The sequence below is a fragment of the Pteronotus mesoamericanus genome, unplaced genomic scaffold, assembly GCF_021234165.1.
Source record: "Pteronotus mesoamericanus isolate MK-2021 breed Mesoamerican mustached bat unplaced genomic scaffold, CSHL_Meso_final contig_2, whole genome shotgun sequence".
In the NCBI taxonomy this organism is placed as follows: domain Eukaryota; kingdom Metazoa; phylum Chordata; class Mammalia; order Chiroptera; family Mormoopidae; genus Pteronotus; species Pteronotus mesoamericanus.
The window spans coordinates 26,942,913-26,961,862 of record NW_026555084.1 but is presented as its reverse complement, the minus strand read 5'-3'; the positions used below and the strand labels follow the sequence as shown (position 1 = coordinate 26,961,862).

At 37.6% G+C, this 18,950-nt stretch overlaps 1 protein-coding gene and 1 pseudogene across 1 annotated transcript in view; one reads left to right on the top strand and one right to left on the bottom strand.

The window, feature by feature from the left end:
• Nucleotides 1-17,020, top strand: part of DDX46 (DEAD-box helicase 46) — a 47,735-nt gene extending 30,715 nt beyond the window's left edge. Inside the window, exons 17-23 of the mRNA XM_054568445.1 lie at nucleotides 544-681; nucleotides 1,434-1,583; nucleotides 5,902-6,075; nucleotides 7,425-7,643; nucleotides 8,335-8,479; nucleotides 13,802-13,875; nucleotides 15,151-17,020. Coding sequence (XP_054424420.1) covers nucleotides 544-681; nucleotides 1,434-1,583; nucleotides 5,902-6,075; nucleotides 7,425-7,643; nucleotides 8,335-8,479; nucleotides 13,802-13,875; nucleotides 15,151-15,198 — 948 coding nt within the window. The 3' untranslated portion in view covers nucleotides 15,199-17,020. The remainder of the gene's footprint in view (nucleotides 1-543; nucleotides 682-1,433; nucleotides 1,584-5,901; nucleotides 6,076-7,424; nucleotides 7,644-8,334; nucleotides 8,480-13,801; nucleotides 13,876-15,150) is intronic.
• LOC129066793 (uncharacterized) lies at nucleotides 1,012-1,167 on the bottom strand (annotated as a pseudogene).
• Nucleotides 17,021-18,950: the final 1,930 nt, after the last annotated feature.

The window sequence follows — 18,950 nt, the reverse complement described above, 5'->3', positions numbered from 1 at the left end:
ACTCCGGCGGTCATGGAAGGAGAGCTGGGGCTGGGTGTAAGGGTGAAGGGAGTGGCAGGGGTCTTACAGGATGGTGCGCCTAAAACATGTGATCTCACTAGCAGATGTCACCCTAATAAATTTAATTTAAAAGAAAAAAATAAAAAATGTTTGGCATGTAAATATCTAATCACTATGTTGTGTATCTGAAAGTAATATGTCAACTATGATTAAAAATAAATAATAAGAATACCCAACAAGAAAAAAATATTAAAGGAAATTGTGTATGACAGTACAGTTGTACATTTATGTAAAATCATATTTCTACTTATGCATAAGACATTTCTACTGGTTTTGCTTATTATTTCATTTTTAAATGTTAAACTTAGATATTTCACTTCCAACCATTGAAGAATTTAGTAGGACTTTTTAATGGTCTTTAAAATTCTTTAGTAATGGAGTCAGTTTTAGAAAGATTTATTGGGTGGTTTAGATTTTATCTGATCTAAGTAGGATTCACCTTGCTCTTGTCTAATATAGTTTCACTTTGTCACTGTTCATTAGGGTTACGCATATACTTTTATCACAGAAGATCAAGCTCGTTATGCTGGTGATATCATTAAAGCTCTTGAATTGTCAGGGACTGCAGTGCCTCCTGATTTAGAGAAACTTTGGAGTGATTTCAAAGATCAACAGAAAGCTGTGAGTTTTTTATCTCCCATTTTAACGCAGATCATTATTGTGTTCTGTTGACACTTGTAAATCCTTTTTTTTATTTTTTAATTTATTTATTTCTCTTTTTTTAAATTTTTCATATACATTTGACTCCATTCACCTGCCACCACTTTCCCCTGCCCGACCCCCGCCTTCTCTCCCCCCACTCAATCCTTCTCCACTTTGGCTTCGTCCATGTGTCCTTCACACCTGTTCCTTGATCTGACCCTCCCCCTTCCCTCCCCGCAACCCTCCTGCCTGGCTCCCTCCTCCCTGCCTCCCTCCCTCCCTCCCTCCCTCCCTCCCGTCCCTGTCGGTAAAAATATGGAACGCTTCACGAATTTGCGTGTCATCCTTGCGCATCCTTGCACATGTTTTTATGTCCCCGCATTTATATTAGAACATCCTTGCAGAGCCACGTTAATATTCTCTATATCGTTGCAATTTTATTTCATGTGCTGCCGAAGCGAACACAACACTTGTAAATCTCGAAAGGATTATTTTCATTTATCTATTTAAAAAGGGAAAAAAGGAGGGAAAACAAAATCCTTCTGCTTCAACTTAGTATTTGGAATAGTTCACCTAAAGAGCTTATTTATTCTCACATGCTAGATGAAGTGTTTTTGTTAAATTGGCATACTACTCCTTGAAGGATATTTAATTGCTGTGAATTCCTGAACATTAAAGGTTTTTACTATGAAATTAACTTTTTTTTTTCCTGTTTTGTTTTTCCTTCAAAGGAAGGGAAAATAATTAAAAAGAGTAGTGGGTTCTCTGGTAAGGGATTCAAGTTTGATGAAACAGAACAAGCTTTGGCTAATGAGAGGAAGAAGTTACAAAAAGCAGCTCTTGGTCTGCAAGATTCAGATGATGAGGATGCTGCAGTCGATGTAAGTGTTGTTCTAAACCTCATTCTTGCCTATTGAAACAGCTGTTCCTTTCATACTAGAGGTCTTATGATATGCTTGTTGAGATAGCCAATTACTGGAAACCTTGGTTTGTATTCTTCCCTGTCTTGTCTTATGTATGCACATATGTTCATGTACTTGTATTTCCATAAAAATGAGAGCATGCTGCTCTATGACCTATTTGACGATAATAACCTTATGTTGAAGCTTCCCTATATTACCACATTGACTGTTACATTATTCTTGATGGCTACATAATATTCTATTCTCTGGATGTTCTGTCATTTAATGAATCAAAACCCTGTATTTTACTATATGGGCTATTTCTATATAGTATTTGGAATATACTGTACTATTATAAACTATACTTCATTGCTTCATCCTTGCATATTTAACTTTGCACACTCACCAGATTCAATCTTGAGGATGAGTGTATAAAAGGGATTGCTAGTCGAAAAGGTATTTCTAATTTGGTCTTAAAACATCATCAGATTATCCTCCAGCAAGGTGAGTATACAGTTTGCACTCACTGTAGTGGTGTGTCAGTGTGCCTGGCTCCCCATTGGTACTAATGTTTATCTTTTTAAATTTGTTATTGAGTATTCTTATTAATAGTAATAGTCAACATTTAGCCTTGGCTGGTGTTGCTCAGTGGACTGAGTGCCAGCCTGCAAACCAAAGGGTCACTGGTTCGATTCCCAGTCAGGGCACATGCTTGGGTTGCAGGCCAGGTCCCTAGTAGAGGCAGCCACACACTGATGTTTCTCTTCCTCTCTCTAAAAACAAATAAATAAAATCTTTAAAAATAATAATAATAAGTCAGCATTTATTGAGTGCTACTAAATGCCATGCGCTGTGCCGGGGATTATTTTATTTACTTCCTACAAGAGGCAGATACTCGAGTATTCCCATTTTATAATTGAGGGGACTGAGGCTTGAACAAATAATAGCCTTTTCAGATTTATATACCTATTATGGTAATGAGTTGGGACCTGTACCCATTTCATTCTACTTTAAAGTCCATGTTCTTAGATTATGGCTTTATTTGTGATCAGTGAAGAGGGATCCTGAGGACTTAGCAAGTTGGAGGTTTCAGAGAATTTACTTTGGAACCCTTACCCCTCAGAAGCTTGAGTTTTAGAAGATTTATTTTTTTTTTACAGGTTTGTCAGACTATGTTTCACTCATAAAAAGAGTGAAAGGGTATCCCAGAAGATGTTTTTACCATAAAAGACTTTTGGAAAATCTGCCTAGAATATACCACTGGTAGTGGGCATTAGCATACCAAAGAATATGAAAAGTCTTTAATTAAAGAAACTTATTTAACTTTGCTTAACTCATAAATTTTTCAACATACTTGATCTTTGATCATAGAACATTTCTTTTTTTTATAGTTTAATGTATTTTAATAGCAAACTTACAGGAATAGCACAGAAGACAGACAACATTAAAAACATACTTGCATGTAGGACAACTCAGAAAAATATAGTGAATGGATGAAATCTGTATGATAAAAATGTGACAAACACCATTTAGTTGCCATCAATAAGAAATTTACTTGTTTTAAAAAAATCCAAATGCTGGCATTGTCCAGAAAAATTTAGCAGGTTTATTTATATTGTTGAACGGCTTGAAACTTGTTCACTGAAACATCTCGACTAGTATTAATGCTTTATGTACTCGCATTTATATTAAAAAAATTCATACACAAATGAAAATGGAAAAACTGCCAATACCTGATTTCTGTCCCCTATTTTCCACTTGAAATCATATACTTAGGTACCTTTTGCCCCCATGGGGAAAAAAAAATCTAACGTTCAGAACTACCAATAACAGAAAGAAGAGAGTGGTTTTTTTTGTATGTTTTTTTAAAGAATGAAATGTTTCCCATCATAGTGGATTCTTAAGCACATTCTCTACGTATGCAGTGTGCTGGCTGGATGTCTTTTGGCATAATTGTTACACGTTTGCCATGGATAACACACAGGTTGGTATCTTCAAAAAGGCCAACCAGATAGGCTTAACTTGCCTCCTGCAAAGCACCAGTAGCTGCACTACAAAAGCGCAGATCTGTTTTGAAGTCCTGAGCAATTTCTAGCACCAGACGCAGGAAGGGAAGTTTGTGAATCAGAAGTTCAGTGGACTTCTGATAACGTCTAATTTCATGAAGTGCCCCAGTACCAGGCCTGTAACGATGAGGTTTCATCACCCCTCCAGTAGAGGGTGCACTCTTGCGAGTGGCTTTGGTAGCCAGTTGCTTCCTCGGTGCTTTACCAACCGGTCGATTTGCAGGCAGCCTGCTTTGTACGAGCCATGGTACAGAGACCTGTTCCTCATCAGCTGGAGCTCCGCCAGCTGGAGGAGGTGCTGGCATTAGAGAGCAATGGTGGGTGCGAACACAATTCTGATCATAGAACATTTTTTGATATACCCCCATTAAACCGTAGGTTAGAACACATTTTTGAAAATCAAAAATTCAGTCTGTTCTTGTCATTTGAGGAGATCGAGGCCCAGGAAAGTATTTAGTCCACAACCTCACTGGCTGTTAAGTACAGCCAGGACCAGAGCCTGGGTCTCCTATGAACCCCAGGCCATTCTTTCTCGTGCACCAGCCTGGCTTAAAATTCAGTTAAGTCAGTGTTTTAGTTACTGTGATGGTGTAACAAATCAATCCAAAACTTAGTAAGCTGAAACAATGAACTTTTATTGTCTCACAGTTCCTGAGGGTCAGGAAGTCAGGAGCAGTTGAGCCAGGTCGTTCTGGCCCAGGGTCTCAGGAGGAGGCAGGCAGGCCGCTGCTGCCCTGGCTGCAGTGATGCAGCACCATCTTCTTCCAGGATGGCTCACTCACTCTGGTGCTGGCAGAAGGCTTCCATTCTTGCTACCCGCCCTGCATGACCTCACAGCATGGCAGAGGCCTTCCCCCCCCAGAGCAAGTGATCCTTAGAGCAGAGAGGAAGACTTAGTGCGTTTTATGACTAGTCTCTGAAGTCAGACACCAGCACTGCCGCTTTATTCCATCCATTAGATGCGAGTCACAGTCCAGCCCACACTCTAGGACGGGCTTCCCGTCTTGGGAAAAGTTATTAAAGAATTTGTGGCCTTAATTTTACACCTCATTTTTTTTTTGTCATTTTGAACATTTTTAAAAATCTGAAAATGCAATGTTTATTGTTTCTGATATTTTTTAAATAATCCATATCATTGATTAAAAAATGAGAACAATACCGAAGTGAACAAAGTCCAAAGTAAAGTTAACCCAGCCAGCTAGCACCTTACACATACCCCATTCCTGAATTTATGCATTTGTTTTGTATTTTAATGCTATATATGCTGTTTTACTCAGTTAAAGGTTAAGTTTAAAAGTCGTTGATAGCTAAAATCCCTTATTAGATAACATTTTTTAAAAAGCCATTTCAGTAAAAGGGCTTTCTAAACTAAGCTAACTTTAAACCTTGAACAAAATTTCCTCTGATTTGTGATTTAGGAGATAAGCCCTTATTAGCCTAATCTAGGCATATGAAGGGGTTTGCATCTCTGTGGTTGGCAGTGTCGGCCATCATCGTTGGCGAAAAGGCACAGTTTATGAGGGAGACGTAGCGAGCCTGAGGCCTGCACAGTTGCTGTAGGAATCGTATGGCTCCTGGAGAGCAGAGGCTTTCAGCGTTGCTTTTGCTTTAATGGGGAAACCAGCTTTCATTTCTTTTCTTTCTTGGTTCAAATCAATAAACCAGTAAAGCAGTCTTTTCTAATTCTGTTAACCAATTTTTAAGGCAAATCTAGTTGCAGTTTAGGAGTGGGGAAGAATTTTAGGAGCCTTGTCTTAGGAACATGTTGTACCATTCCCCCTGAGAGTCATGGACTCTTTTAAATTATCCATTGGCCTTGCGTTATTGCCCTTCTTTCAGCCTCTTTCATTGCAGTATAATATGGCTTCAGGGCCTGAGCTCTGGAGCATCTTAGGTGCATTGTATTAGCTGCTCCATCCTGACAACACTCATTCCTTATTTGCTGAACTGGGATGTGTTTTCTGAATCTCTTAGGAGTCTGCATAAGTGGTTCGGGCAGCATTGTATCTGTTTTCTGTTTTTTTCACCATAGACAACTGATTTTTTTAAAATGAAACGTGTTGCTCTTAACCAGTAGCTGGTATATTTTCCTATTGATCTGTGTGGTTGAATTAACATAAATGTAACTGATTCTAGACTTTTGATAGAAATATTTCTTATTATTTCCTATAGGTACACCTAAAATGGTATTTATAATCTAATTTTTACTAACCTTCTTTTCCTTTTTTTAGATTGATGAGCAAATTGAAAGCATGTTTAATTCAAAGAAGAGAGTGAAGGATATGGCTGCTCCTGGAACATCCAGTGTTCCTGCTCCAACTGCAGGAAATGCTGAGAAATTAGAAATTGCTAAGAGATTGGCTCTTAGAATCAATGCTCAGAAAAATTTGGGCATTGAGTCTCAGGTATTAAGTAATTTGTTCTGAGATGTAGTCAATACTTTCTATAAGTTCTTTGATTTAAATGTTTTTTAGGAATTATGTCAGCACAAGTGAACAGGTCCACTAGACACTGAGGGAATGAGAGTTTAACATTCTGAATACAGAATTCTTTGATAATTGTATTTAAGTGATTTCTCTAGTGTGGTTAACTGAGGTCTTAATGCCTATTCTGGAAGGCGTAGTTGTTGAGTGTGTTAGCTATGGAGAGTTTTATAAAGTACTATTCTGAATACTCTTAGTAGAATCTAAAGAAATAACCCTCTTTTTCTCTCTTGATCTGCTTTTATTGAGTGGATTTTGGGGCACACAAACAATACCTTGGAAGTGCAAACACCCAGTTAGTTATATGACTCAAACTAACATGGGTATAAACAGTAGAAAAAATATGTTCAATATTTCATGTTATTCTTCTCCTTGGAGCTTTTTAAATTTTTAACTAAGGGTAAATTTTCACAGCATTCCCAAAGAATAGTTTGTTAATTTTAACAGTATTTGGAAGATTTTTAGAGTCGGGGGACCTGCAGGGCCCCCTGTCCTGTAGGCTGTGTCGGTTCAGGTCTGTACCTAAGCTGGGGTGACCGTGCCAGAGGCCAGGGCACTGACTGAGCGAGGCAGCCACATCCAGGCTCGGTTCCGCTGGTCTTGGGATCTGTTCTGCTTAGCCAGTGGGTTATCACGAAGTGTTTACTGTACCCGAGACTCTGCCACCTAAGAACAGGGATGGCAGGACCTAAATTTTCTGGGATTATTACCGTTAATAACTCTCTTGGAGAAGTCAAATAGCTGTAGCTTTTCACCGTTGATGGAAAATCTGCAGGTGGGTCATGTATAACCCACAGAAGAATTCTGTCCGTGTTAGGCATGTAGTAAAATTAAGTTCAAATTAAAGAACAAAAAAGTCCTGAGTAAGTCATTTAGTATAATTTACTAAATGTTGGGATGGGCCATGAGGAGAGAAGGAACTTAGTGGTGGTAGTGGACAGTCTAATTCAGAGAAAATTCTTTGGAGCTCCAAAGCATGTGAATGATTTTAGGAATATTACACTGTATTTAATATCAAGTGTTGCCTAATTGTCTATGACCCGGTAGAACTTTTAATGTAGAGTTGAATGTTCTTTAGTTTTCTCATCAAAGTAAGGGAGATATGTCAGACTATCAGTTAACGACTATATACTGCTAAATTGCACATGTGGTAGGACTCTGCATTAGAAAGATGCTTTTAGTTAGTGGCTTCCCAGAGAGTAGTTGGTGGGGTCCCTGATCTTGTCTCTGCCCTCATTTGAGATTTGACTGTAGGTCTTCTTTAATTGCAGGATGTGATGCAACAGGCCACCAATGCAATTCTCAGAGGTGGCACCATCCTAGCTCCCACCGTGTCTGCAAAAACCATTGCGGAGCAACTTGCTGAAAAGATCAATGCCAAGCTCAATTATGTGCCTTTGGAGAAACAAGAAGAGGAGAGACAGGATGGTGGACAGAATGAATCTTTTAAGAGATACGAGGAAGAATTAGAGATCAATGACTTCCCACAGGCAAGTAACAAGTTTAAACATTGTATTGTAGAGAAGAAAATTTTACTTTTTAGGAGTGAAAATCCCTTATTTAAAACCCATGAACATTTAATTTTACTTATTTTTATTTTTTAAATTACAGTTTACAGTCAGTATTATTTTGTATTGTATTAGTTGCAGGTGTATAGCATAGTGGTTGGAAAATCATATACTTTACAGAGTACCATGAACATTTTAATAGCTATTTTATTTTTTATCTAGATGGGGTAGACAAAAATAGAAATTCCATTTTTATGAATATGTTCTAGGTACACTAGGATCTTCTTTTTAGATTTTATTTATTTACTTTTAGGGAGAGGAGAAGGGAGGGAGAAAGAGAGGGAGAGGAACAGCCATGTGGAAGAGTTACACCCATTGGCTGCCTCCCACACGCCCCTAACGGGACCTGGCCTGCAACCCAGGCATGTGTCCTGAATGGGGACCAAATTGGTGACCTTTCAGCTCTCAGGCCAGCACTCAATCCACTGAGCCACCAGCCAGGGCCAGGTACATTAGGATTTGAGTGAGTTTATGATAAAGGTGTTAATTATAATGTTAATATTGACTATAACATGATTTAGACAGCCCATTTTTTGGTCAGTACATTCAGTTTCTAAATCCTATAATGAAGTGATTCCCGCACCCCCCCCCCACCCCCACCTTTCTTTTCTAGACTGCTAGGTGGAAAGTTACCTCTAAGGAAGCTCTGCAGAGAATCAGTGAATATTCCGAAGCTGCAATTACAATCAGAGGAACATACTTCCCACCGGGCAAGGAACCTAAGGAAGGAGAGCGGAAAATTTACTTGGCAATTGAAAGTATGTACTCTTGGTTCTGTTTCAAGATTGATCTGGATGTAATACAGAGAATGTGAAATCAGTTCTTAAAAATAAGGAATACATATTTTAAAAGTTTCATATTTTATTTAGAAGTTTAGTACACACACAGAGGTGAATGATCTGTATTTGGAACTCTTTCAGTCTTGACAATTCAGTCAAATTTGAAAATAACTCTAAACGAAAAGGACTTCTTTTAAGGAGTGATCTCTTTACACTTGTATTAAGTTTAACATTCTGACCAAAGTTTAGAAAGTAAATCAACTAAATTAATAGTCCACTTAATGAATGTTTAAGCAAATATTGCCTCTGAAATTATGCCCATAAAAGTTTGTGCAGACCTTTAAAAAGCTAACAAGAGGACAATTAATACCATAACGCAAAGGATATAAGTAATGCATTAACTAAGAGTGATCTGGTTTGCTTTTTAACCTTTATTTCATACATTCATGTATAAATTTAAAAGACACTTTCATTTTGATTTATTTTCCTAACATGGTATTCTGCATAATAGGTTAACCAGCCTCCCTTCATTTGTATTTAATCTGAACATTTTTCTCAAAAACTTTTTAAGTGGCCCAGCTAGGTCCATTTTCTCTCTTTAATGAACTTTATATTTGTTGAATACTGTTGTTAGAACTGTGGAGAAGTTTACTCTATGTGTCCTGTAAGCCCAAAGTCTGCCTACCTCCTGCTTAAATGATCTCAGACACCAGCCTAGTACTTTTGAGTCATACACGTCAGTTCTAACGGGGAGGTCTTACCTGATCCCACTTCAAACTCTGTGTGTAACTCTTCACCTCCTTTGTTTTTCTTCACAGTACTTACCACATGGAAATTACAGTATATTCTTACTTGTTGTGTCTGTCTTCCTAGAATGCAGTGACTGTTACCTTCTGTATTCCCAGTGTCTAGCACATGATAGACACTTGATAAGTTTTCTGAATAATGCATCTAATTAAGCCCTATAGGCACTTATTTTCAGGACACAAAATATTATTTCACAGGCATAGCCATTTGCTCTCTCTAAAGCAGCACTGTCCAATAGAATTCACTGTGATGGCTATGGAGCACTTGAAATATGGCCATTGTGACTGACAAGTTTTAAATGTTTTTAATTTTTTAAAAATTAAATTTGAATAGCCCCATGGCTGGCGGCTACTGTATTGGATAGCTCAGCTCTAAAGTTTGTTAGAGCAGTGGAAATTTATTTAAATCCATTGAAAGAATATTGGTAAAGAAGATTATCAATAGTTAATTATTTTTTGTTACATTTTGGCATTCCTTTGATTATTGTGAAGACTCTAATTTTAGGTAATTTTCTTACTGAAAGAAATATTAACTAAAAACTAAGATGATTTAATTATACATTAGGATTTTTTTAGGGTTTGATTTTTTTCCTGGCCAAACATGAAGACAATTTCACAGAAACTAAATTAGTACTGTGCCTAGTTAGTCATTTTGCTTTTAATTGGTGATCTCAAATTGTTATGTGGCTTCTTAGTATAAAAACTACAATAAGAGAAGCACATGTGCAGTGTGCATCCCATTTACCTCTAAATAGAAATGGCTTCCTGGCCAGAATTGCCTGATGGGGTCAGAGTAAGTTAAAACACAGAAAAGTTGTTACCAGGTTCAGCTGGCGTATTTTTTTTGTTTGTTTTTTTTTAATAAGTCCTTGCCTGGTTGTTGTAAACTTTTGATTAGTTTCCAGAGTTCTGATAAAGTTTATTTTAATAGTTTTTGCAAGTTTATTTGCTGCTTTTGTGGAGGAGCAGGCTTTTGGAGTTGCCTGCTCTGCGATTTTCACCAGTGTCACTCTCACTATTGTACTTTTTAAAATTAATGAGGATGAATTGTGGCAAAGGCAAAACTCAGACGCAGCCTTTATATTTTCCATGTTACTGCCATTCTAGCATTATTGTGTAATAAGATTCATACATGTGTTTAAATGGTGTACAAAGGAAGGGGATCGAGAGTTAGGCATATTTAATTTTTTTTTGTTTATGATTGTGATTTTGATAAATTGACTTGTATCTATTTCAAGTCATGTTTTTAAATGGCACCCTTTTCTGTATCCCGAAAGACTTTTGGTCTCCCAGTCACTCAGTGTGTTTCTGAATCATGTGATGCTTTTTTATTGTGTAGTAGTATGGGGGGCGTTGCTGGCACCGAGGTTTTCAAGGAGCGAAAATTGCACTGATACATTTCTGCATTTGGAACCGGACAGGACGCCCTTCCTGCTCTGTTCATTAGGCCCCCGTGCAGGATGGAGACGGTGTCATACAGTGAATCTGATTGGTGTACGTGGAGCCGGCGGTTAGCTTCAGCTTGAATGTCATGGGTATTTAAGCAAAACCAATATTTTAAATTCCTACCTTATTAAGAGATAAGTCATAGACATGACTGCTCTAAAAAAGGATCCTCTCTGTAATTTGTTAATTTAAAGGTAATTATGCTTGAGTAATATAGTATAATTAATGTGTTGAAGTACAGTTTACATATAACTTTCTCAGAACACACCTTCTATACCATCAAGTGAAGTGAAGTGAGAAGCCCACAGCTTCTGCTGACTTTTCCACCCACCTGGAATGGTTCTGGTCACTTTTCTTCACTGTCAACTCAGGAAATAATGTCTAATTTTTATAATCTCAGCACCCCCTCCACAGTAGAAAGATAACCTTGTCAAAAACGAATCTTGAAAATTCTAGAGACATAAAATGCTCCCTAGGAGCTGGGAATTGGTAATTAAAATGACCTAAATCTTCACAAATTTTCATAGATGATTAGAATTTAAAGGATCTTTTAGATTCTGAAACTCCAGCCAAATCAGCTGAACACTAATAGGATGAAAACAGGTGTTGGAAGGAGCCTCGTGTCATCTGTTTCTAGTTCTGTAATTGGAGGGACCCCACCGCCTGGCTCCTTGGAGGCTCTGTAGGCTCAGCAGCTCCAGGCCTCCCACCAGGCAGCGGGAAGGAGCACAGGAAGGACTTACATGCCTAGCCACCCTGTATAATTTATAGCCTGTTTTGTGACCCTCTTTTTACTAGTGGAGAATCCCTTAAAAGCAGCCAGAGTTGTTTTAGGACCAATGAAAGGAAATGCCTCTTTTTCATGGCAGCTTATAAACATATGTAACCTATTACCTAGAGAAGCTATGTAAGTCAAAAATTTAAACTGGCCCAAATGGTCAGGCTTTAACTAAAATAGAAAAGTCATTCTTCCATTTGAGTCTTGGTGAGAGTCATTTTGCTTCTTTTTAAAATAGCACGGAATATCAGCAAGCCTCACACCAACTCATGCCAAGTAGCATATTTTCCTCCTGAATTTCTTTTTGGTTGTAATTCTCAGTCTGGCTTGGCTCTTGGTTCTACCCTTGTCTTTACTCTTATCTCGCTCTCTTCCCTTCCAGCACCACAGTTTTAAAATGTTGCAGATGGTCGCTGGTGAAGCTGTAGGACTTAGATATGTTGCTGTGGCTTCACAGCCATGCTCACGGCCCTTTCCTTCCTATTGTTAAACTGTTTCTCCCCCTTCCTCTCCTCCTTCCCATTCTCCCCTCCACCTCTCCTTTCCTCTGCCTGGGGTCAAAAAGGTTATTTACATGTAATAAATTGGAATTTTTTCCCACTTCTTGTGAATTATTTTCCTCATTTTGTTTTCTTATATAGAATAATTAAAATGCAGTTCACTGCATTGCAAGCCCAGTTTTCCTTTTATTCTTTTTAAAAAAATATTTTATCTATTTATTTTTAGAGAGAGTGGAAGGGAGGGAGACAGAGAGGGAGAGAAACAACAATAGGAGGGAAAAACATCGGTAGCTTACCTCTTGTACACACCCTGACCTGGGTGAGACCGAACCCCCAACCCAGGAGTGTGTGCTGACTGGGAATCAAACGATGGCCCTTTGCATTGTGGGGTGCCCTCCCAACCGAGCCATACCCGTCAGGGCTCCTTTCATTCTTTGACATGTCGCTTCTAGTCCTTAATTTCTATTCTACTTCTTTGGTCCAGTCCTTTCCCTCTTAGTGCACACCGTGCTACCTAGCTAGACATACCTCCTTTGTGTTCTTGTCCCTGGCCCCAGATTCCTTCACGGATCCCCTTGGTGGCTCTCTGATCTCCATCTCTCCTGAACTGCTGCTCCGTATTTCCAGTGGCGTTGCTGACATTTTCAGCTGATGTCCCAAGAGCACCTCAACTATCGTGATCTCAGAATTGAATTTTACCCACCGTCACTGCTGTTAACACCTGTTCTTTCTTTTGGGTTCAGTATCTTCTTTATGACTTCTAATTTTACTTTCTGCTCATCTGTCAACATGTAACTTTGTACCTCTTCTTTACTGTTCACATCTAGTCAGAAAAACATTTTGTCCATTCAACCTAAAAAAATGTGCTTTCATGGTGGTATGAACACAACCCTGTGAGAGCACTGAGAAAACACTAACTGCGTGGAAGTCGGGAAAGGCTGCTTGGAAGACGTGATATTTAAAAGTTATTCTGGCAGGCTGCTTCCTCGCTACTCATCCGGTTGTAACACCTTTACGAGGTTATTTTTCTAGTAGCCTACAAGACTATAACGAGCACAGAGTTCTTTGTATAATGACTGTCACAATGTCATACGTGATGGGTACTTAATGTTTCTTGAATTAACTGTGTGAATAATGTCTCCAGCCTGCCTCAGCCACTTGGTTACCTTGCTATGTTCTTTCCCACTCTTTTCCAACCATGATATACTTATTTTACCTGCAGTAAGAAGGGCAAGCTTGCCTTTCTTAACCTGTGCCATTGGACATGTGGTTCCCTTTGCAAAATATTCTCCGTGCCATCTCTTCTCCTTTAACTTGGTTAGTTCTCCATTCATCTTTAAGACTTTGCTCAGATGACACCTTTCTGAAACATTTGTTAACTTTAAAGAACATAGTGGACATGTAAAAATGTCTAATAAATATTTGTGAAATGAACCAAGAAAGTTATATTTCCCTTTAACTTTTTTCTTATTCTCTTTTGGACAAATTGCTCATCATCTTTTCTTTACTCCCCTTAATCAGCATACCAAGAACTCTTAAGACTACATGTAATGTGACCTGATTGGTTTCATTCGAAACTCTAGAAAGAATGAGAATAAGCAGCCATCATATAACGTAAATGATGTTCCCCCAGGTAGTGAAAGGCTATCTTGGCAGGCAGCACAGTGTTCCTGAAAGTCATCTACAGTATTCCTGGTGGCTCTCCATGACATGGATAAATATCCCGTGTAATTCCAGTAATAACAAATAATGTTTTCTACTCACTTACCAGGTGCCAATGAACTGGCTGTGCAGAAAGCAAAGGCAGAAATCACCAGGCTCATTAAAGAAGAACTGATCCGGCTGGTGAGTGGAAACCTCAAGGACTTAACTTGTTGTTTTAATAAATGTCCTATTAGACTATAATATAAATACAGAAAAGTACACAAATCATAAACATATTTATGATTTGGTGATCATAATATGATGAACTTTTACAAAGTAATAACCACACTGATGGGGTCACTATCCATACCCAGAAATGCAGACCATTTACCAGCATCCTGGAGTCCCCTGTCAAGCCCCTCATTACTGTTCCTCTCCCCCAAATGTAGCAGTGTTCTTACTTTTAACATCCTAGATTAGTTTTCCCTTTTTTGAATTCCATATAAAGTGGAATCAAATGCTGTGTACTCTTTTGTATCTGATTTCTTTCACTCCACATTACTTTCAGGAAATCAGTCCTTGTTCCACGAAACAGTAGTGACTCGTTCTTTTTCATGGCTATAAAATACTGTGTGAACATACCATTATTTATATATTGGACTTGGGGTTATTTTAGTTTTTATAAGTAACATTTCTATAAACATTTTATTCCATGTCTCTTTGATAACACATCAGGGTGCTTTTCTCGAATAAACCTTGAAGTAGAATGCTAATTATAGGGCATGTGTAGTTTAGCTTTAAGTTGGTATTACTGAATAATTTTCCAAAGTGGTTATACTAATTTACATACCCTCCAGCATTGTATGAAAATTCTAGTTTCTCTACATTTTTTTGGCCTGTACAGGTGTTGTCAGTGTTTTCACACCTAGGTAAGGACTTGATCTGATTTTGGAAAAGCACCTTTTATAGACCGTCTTTCCAGAAGAGACAGATACATCCCTGTGTCTTTAGCGTCAGTTGAAGCTTATAAACTCTCCAAACAATTTGTACATTGGGATGAGGGCTCTTTGGGAGGAAATGTTATCCTTTCTCTAAGACTATGTTTTTGAGGGCTTTCCTAAAATTCTCCGTACAGAACGTTCTTTTGGGGAGGATAAAAAGTTTAAAGAGTAGAAGGCACACAGAACAAGAGGGAAGAAGAAAAACAACCTTTAAGTCAGGTGCTTAAAACTCCTTCACCGAGGAGTGATAGAAAAAGAGCCTGATGCCCGTGCCCCCCGCCTGCGAAGTCAGTTCCCAGGAGCTGTCAAGGAGTAGTCACGTGAACACAGAAATGATTAGCTGTTGGACAGTTCTTTCTGCCTCCATGTAATGTTAACAGTTTTATTTTAAATATCTGGTAGTTTATAAAGGAAATTTCCTTCATATATGTTTCCTTTCTTTTTCTTACCATGTATCTTTTATTTTCTGTTACAGCAAAATTCATACCAACCAACAAATAAAGGAAGATACAAAGTCTTATAAAACATCTGGAAAAAACTTTTTACCTGTGCTGGTCATGATAATGTGGCTGTTGTTGTCTGCAGTTTACAATGTATTGTAAATTAAGATTTTTAAAATTCTGCCTTGCTGATTTTTTAAATACGAGAAACCAGTATTTGCTAAAGAAATCTTCTTGCAGTAAGTACCCCTAGAATTATCAAACTATATTTAAAGCAGGCCTGTTTTCAGAGTATGGTGTCCTTTATTGTAAAGCTTAAATATTAACATTTTAAATATCTGGAGAGTATTCCAGAAGTTTAAAAAAGTGGAAATACTTGGACTTTCTATTGACGTTAATAAAGTACACAAGTTGCTAAGGGGCCATTCATCTTATCCTCTTGCAATAAAATTGTGATCGTCTCCTCCGGAAAGGTAAACTTCTGTCTAATTTTGTGTCCCCCTTGAACTTAAATCTTACTTGACTCAGTGGAACAATATGAACTGGATTCAAGAATGTGATAATAGAATTTTTACAAAATGGGTTCAGAGTTTTTGTTTCAATTTTTATCTTCATAAATGGGTAATAGTTGGATTGCTTTTTGGTTTTGTAAAAATTAAAGATTTGTAGTATAAGAGTCTTTTGCATTTCTTTACAGTGCAAAGAATTTTAGTATTTACTACTTTTAGGTTCCCCTCACAACCTCTGGATCTGTACCTAGCTACTAACTCTTTCCTAATCTTCATTTAAAAAAGTGATTCGAGTCTGTAAATATTAATATAATTCCTTCCCCCCCAAAATGTATTTGTTTATACATCTGTACATATAAAACACCCTACTAATTTTAACCTACTTTTTCTTCAGAATTATTGTGTAGGTTGTGAATTTTCTTTAAAATTTTCAAACATCATGCTACCCATGTTTTAGACTTAGGCATAAGCATCTCTCAGTCAAATTTAGTTCACAAGAAATCATAAATTACATTTTTGAGCCCTCAGATATATTTCCTGAAGTATTCTAATTTAAATTGTTGTAATTGGATTACCTAATATTCTTTTCAAGACTCCTGGTATATTAGAACTTTATATTGTCACTTCTTGAAAAAAGAAAATTTTCAGGAATTAAATAGGCATTTCTTAAATTAAGAGATGGTTGCTTTAAATATTCTTGACTTAGAGTTTTTAGAAAAGAAAAAGAATGAAAGCATACTATAGCTGTTAAATCAATTTAATAATACATTAAGTGGTTAAAGTGGTTACCACTTAACCACTAAAGTTGTTATGTATTGATCATTATTTCTGCAATATAGTATCAGTACTGAAAAACTACAATATAACTGAGAAATACTCTTAGATGCCTCATATATCCACTGTCTTCCTTAGAGGAAGAAAACAGACAAAACATGTCAATATAATTAGAATATGTCAAAACATGTCAAACCATTTACTCTAAAATTCCAGGTATCTTGGGGTCCTTTTCCCCCACAATTTATTTATTTTTATTACCTAGCGATAGTTTGTTTTCTTTGATAGAATGTGTGGAAGTCCTGCATTGGCGACAGTTGGCGCTCTCTCAGCCTGCTGGCTGAGAGCCAGCGTTTTACACCATTTTAGCATTACCGATTTATGTTTGTACCTCGAGTTGTAATAAACCACTGATAGTATTTTGTTCTAAAATGGAACACATTTCTGTTGTTAGTCACATTAACTCTTTGATTTTTAAAATTTGAATGATACATAATTTGTTTTTTAATCCAATATCAATATTTGGTCATATTTTCTAAATTCCTTATAAAATAAAGTTGATTCAGTCTGCATTTTCCTAAAATTATCTTTGCTGAAATGTTTTCTGCTGTTTTATCTGAATTTGCCAATATTGGTAGTCATGTGAGCAAAGTATTGTATTCTATCTTTATTTTAAAGATTTTATTTATTTTTAGAGAGGAGAGAAGGAGGGAGAAAGAGAGGGTGTGAAACATCAATGTGAGAGAGAAACATTGATCAGTTGCCTCTGATATGTGCCCTGATGGGGGACCAAACCTCCAGCCCAGGCATGTGCCCTGCCCGGGAATCAAACTTGCAACCTTTTTGCTTTGCAGATGATGCCCTACCAACTGAGACACACTGGTCAGGTCTCTGTTTATTTTAAAATTCTGGCAACTTACTACCCTTAAAATATACAGTTTTATTTAAAAATATGTTCCTGAAGAAGCTCTTGGTCTTTGATGATACGTATATTTGGCATAAGACAGATAAGCTATAGAGGAAATAATTGGTTCATGTGCCAGTTGGTGCTTTACCACAGTGCCACTCTCAGCATGGATATGAAAGTATAGAATTAAATGATAATGGCCCGGTTCTTTCCAGCTCCCTTTAAACACTTTATTGTTTGATATATTTCATGTCTTATTAGCCTTGTTGGCGTACATTGGTGTTCACCTGGAAGTCGCAGTGCACCTGTGACTGTGATCTTTCTTTCGAGGCAGTCAGTCCCTCCATGTAAAGAGGGGTTTGTCTGTTAGAGTAGAACCAGCTCTTGAATACCTGAGATTATGTAATTCCCATGAAACCAGCAGTAGGGTCCTTCTCTAAGTAACACACTAGCATTTTAAGAATCATAAACTAGAGAGCCAAGCCTCCAAACTGGTAACTTGGCTGTGTGTGAGTTCTTTTACCCTGTGCTGCCTTTCTTCATTTTATAAACCCATCAGCTAAAGTCATTTAATGACAGGTAACATAGTACTTGTTTTCGATAGGAGCTGGGGAGAGGGGGTGGTAGTTGAAATGAAGTCTAGGGTAAAAAGCTACTCTTTGTGTGGCAAAATGCTCCATTTTGGTGGATGCTGAGTTTTCAGGGCAGTCAAGAGTTCTGAGTGCCTTGCCCAACGTGGTGCATGAGAATACTCCTCCTCTTAGATTTGAGTCCGGAAGTATGAGTTCTTCACATTTTGGTACGTAGTTTTAAATAAAAATGGGAATTTATTGACATTTTCTTACACTTTCTGTTTCTGGCATGAAAACCTTTTCCCCAAAAGTGTTTGTTTACTTGAAAGTGGAAGTTGCTGTTTAAAAAAGTTTTGTGAATAAATATAAAGACAACACAAATAAATGACTATGTCTAGAGGGGTAGAGGGGCTGTATTGACTTTTTATTCTATTTAGGTGTGACCCTCAGAGCACGCCAATAAAATCACAGTTGAGTGGGGCTTTTGACTTGGAGTTTAGCAAAATCTTGGTACGCGCTGCTTAGGCCAGCTCTCGGGAGCTAATGGTGGCTACACTTCCCTCCGTAGGTGAAGATTCCCTGACACATTACCAATTTGCAGATATTTGATACAGGATTATAAGTCCTCTATCAACTTAAAATTTCCCTCAGGCAGGAATCCAAGTAGAAATGTGAAGAAAAAATGTAAACGTATTCTTTGCAAAACTGGCACAATTAGTGGTCTCACCTGTTTAGTGCCTTATTGCTTAGTTCATATGTGTCTGGTACGCACATACTGTCAAATCACATGACTCGTGAGGAATTTAATTTCGATTCTTTTTTTGACCTTGTTCTCTTCCAAATATGGCATCAGCCTGTGGGAGTTCATGCTTTTGAAGCTCAGATCTTTAAAAAGAAATTTTAACTTTGCATTAACTTTGTTTTAATGTGGAGGGGAAAACTATGAAATGAAAAAGAAAGTTTGAACCCCTTTGGAGAACTGTAACTCAGACTTACTCTCTCATACATTGTTGATATTATGGTAAAAGAGTTTCAGAATTTAAACAACAATCCTAATCATTTTTAATATTCAG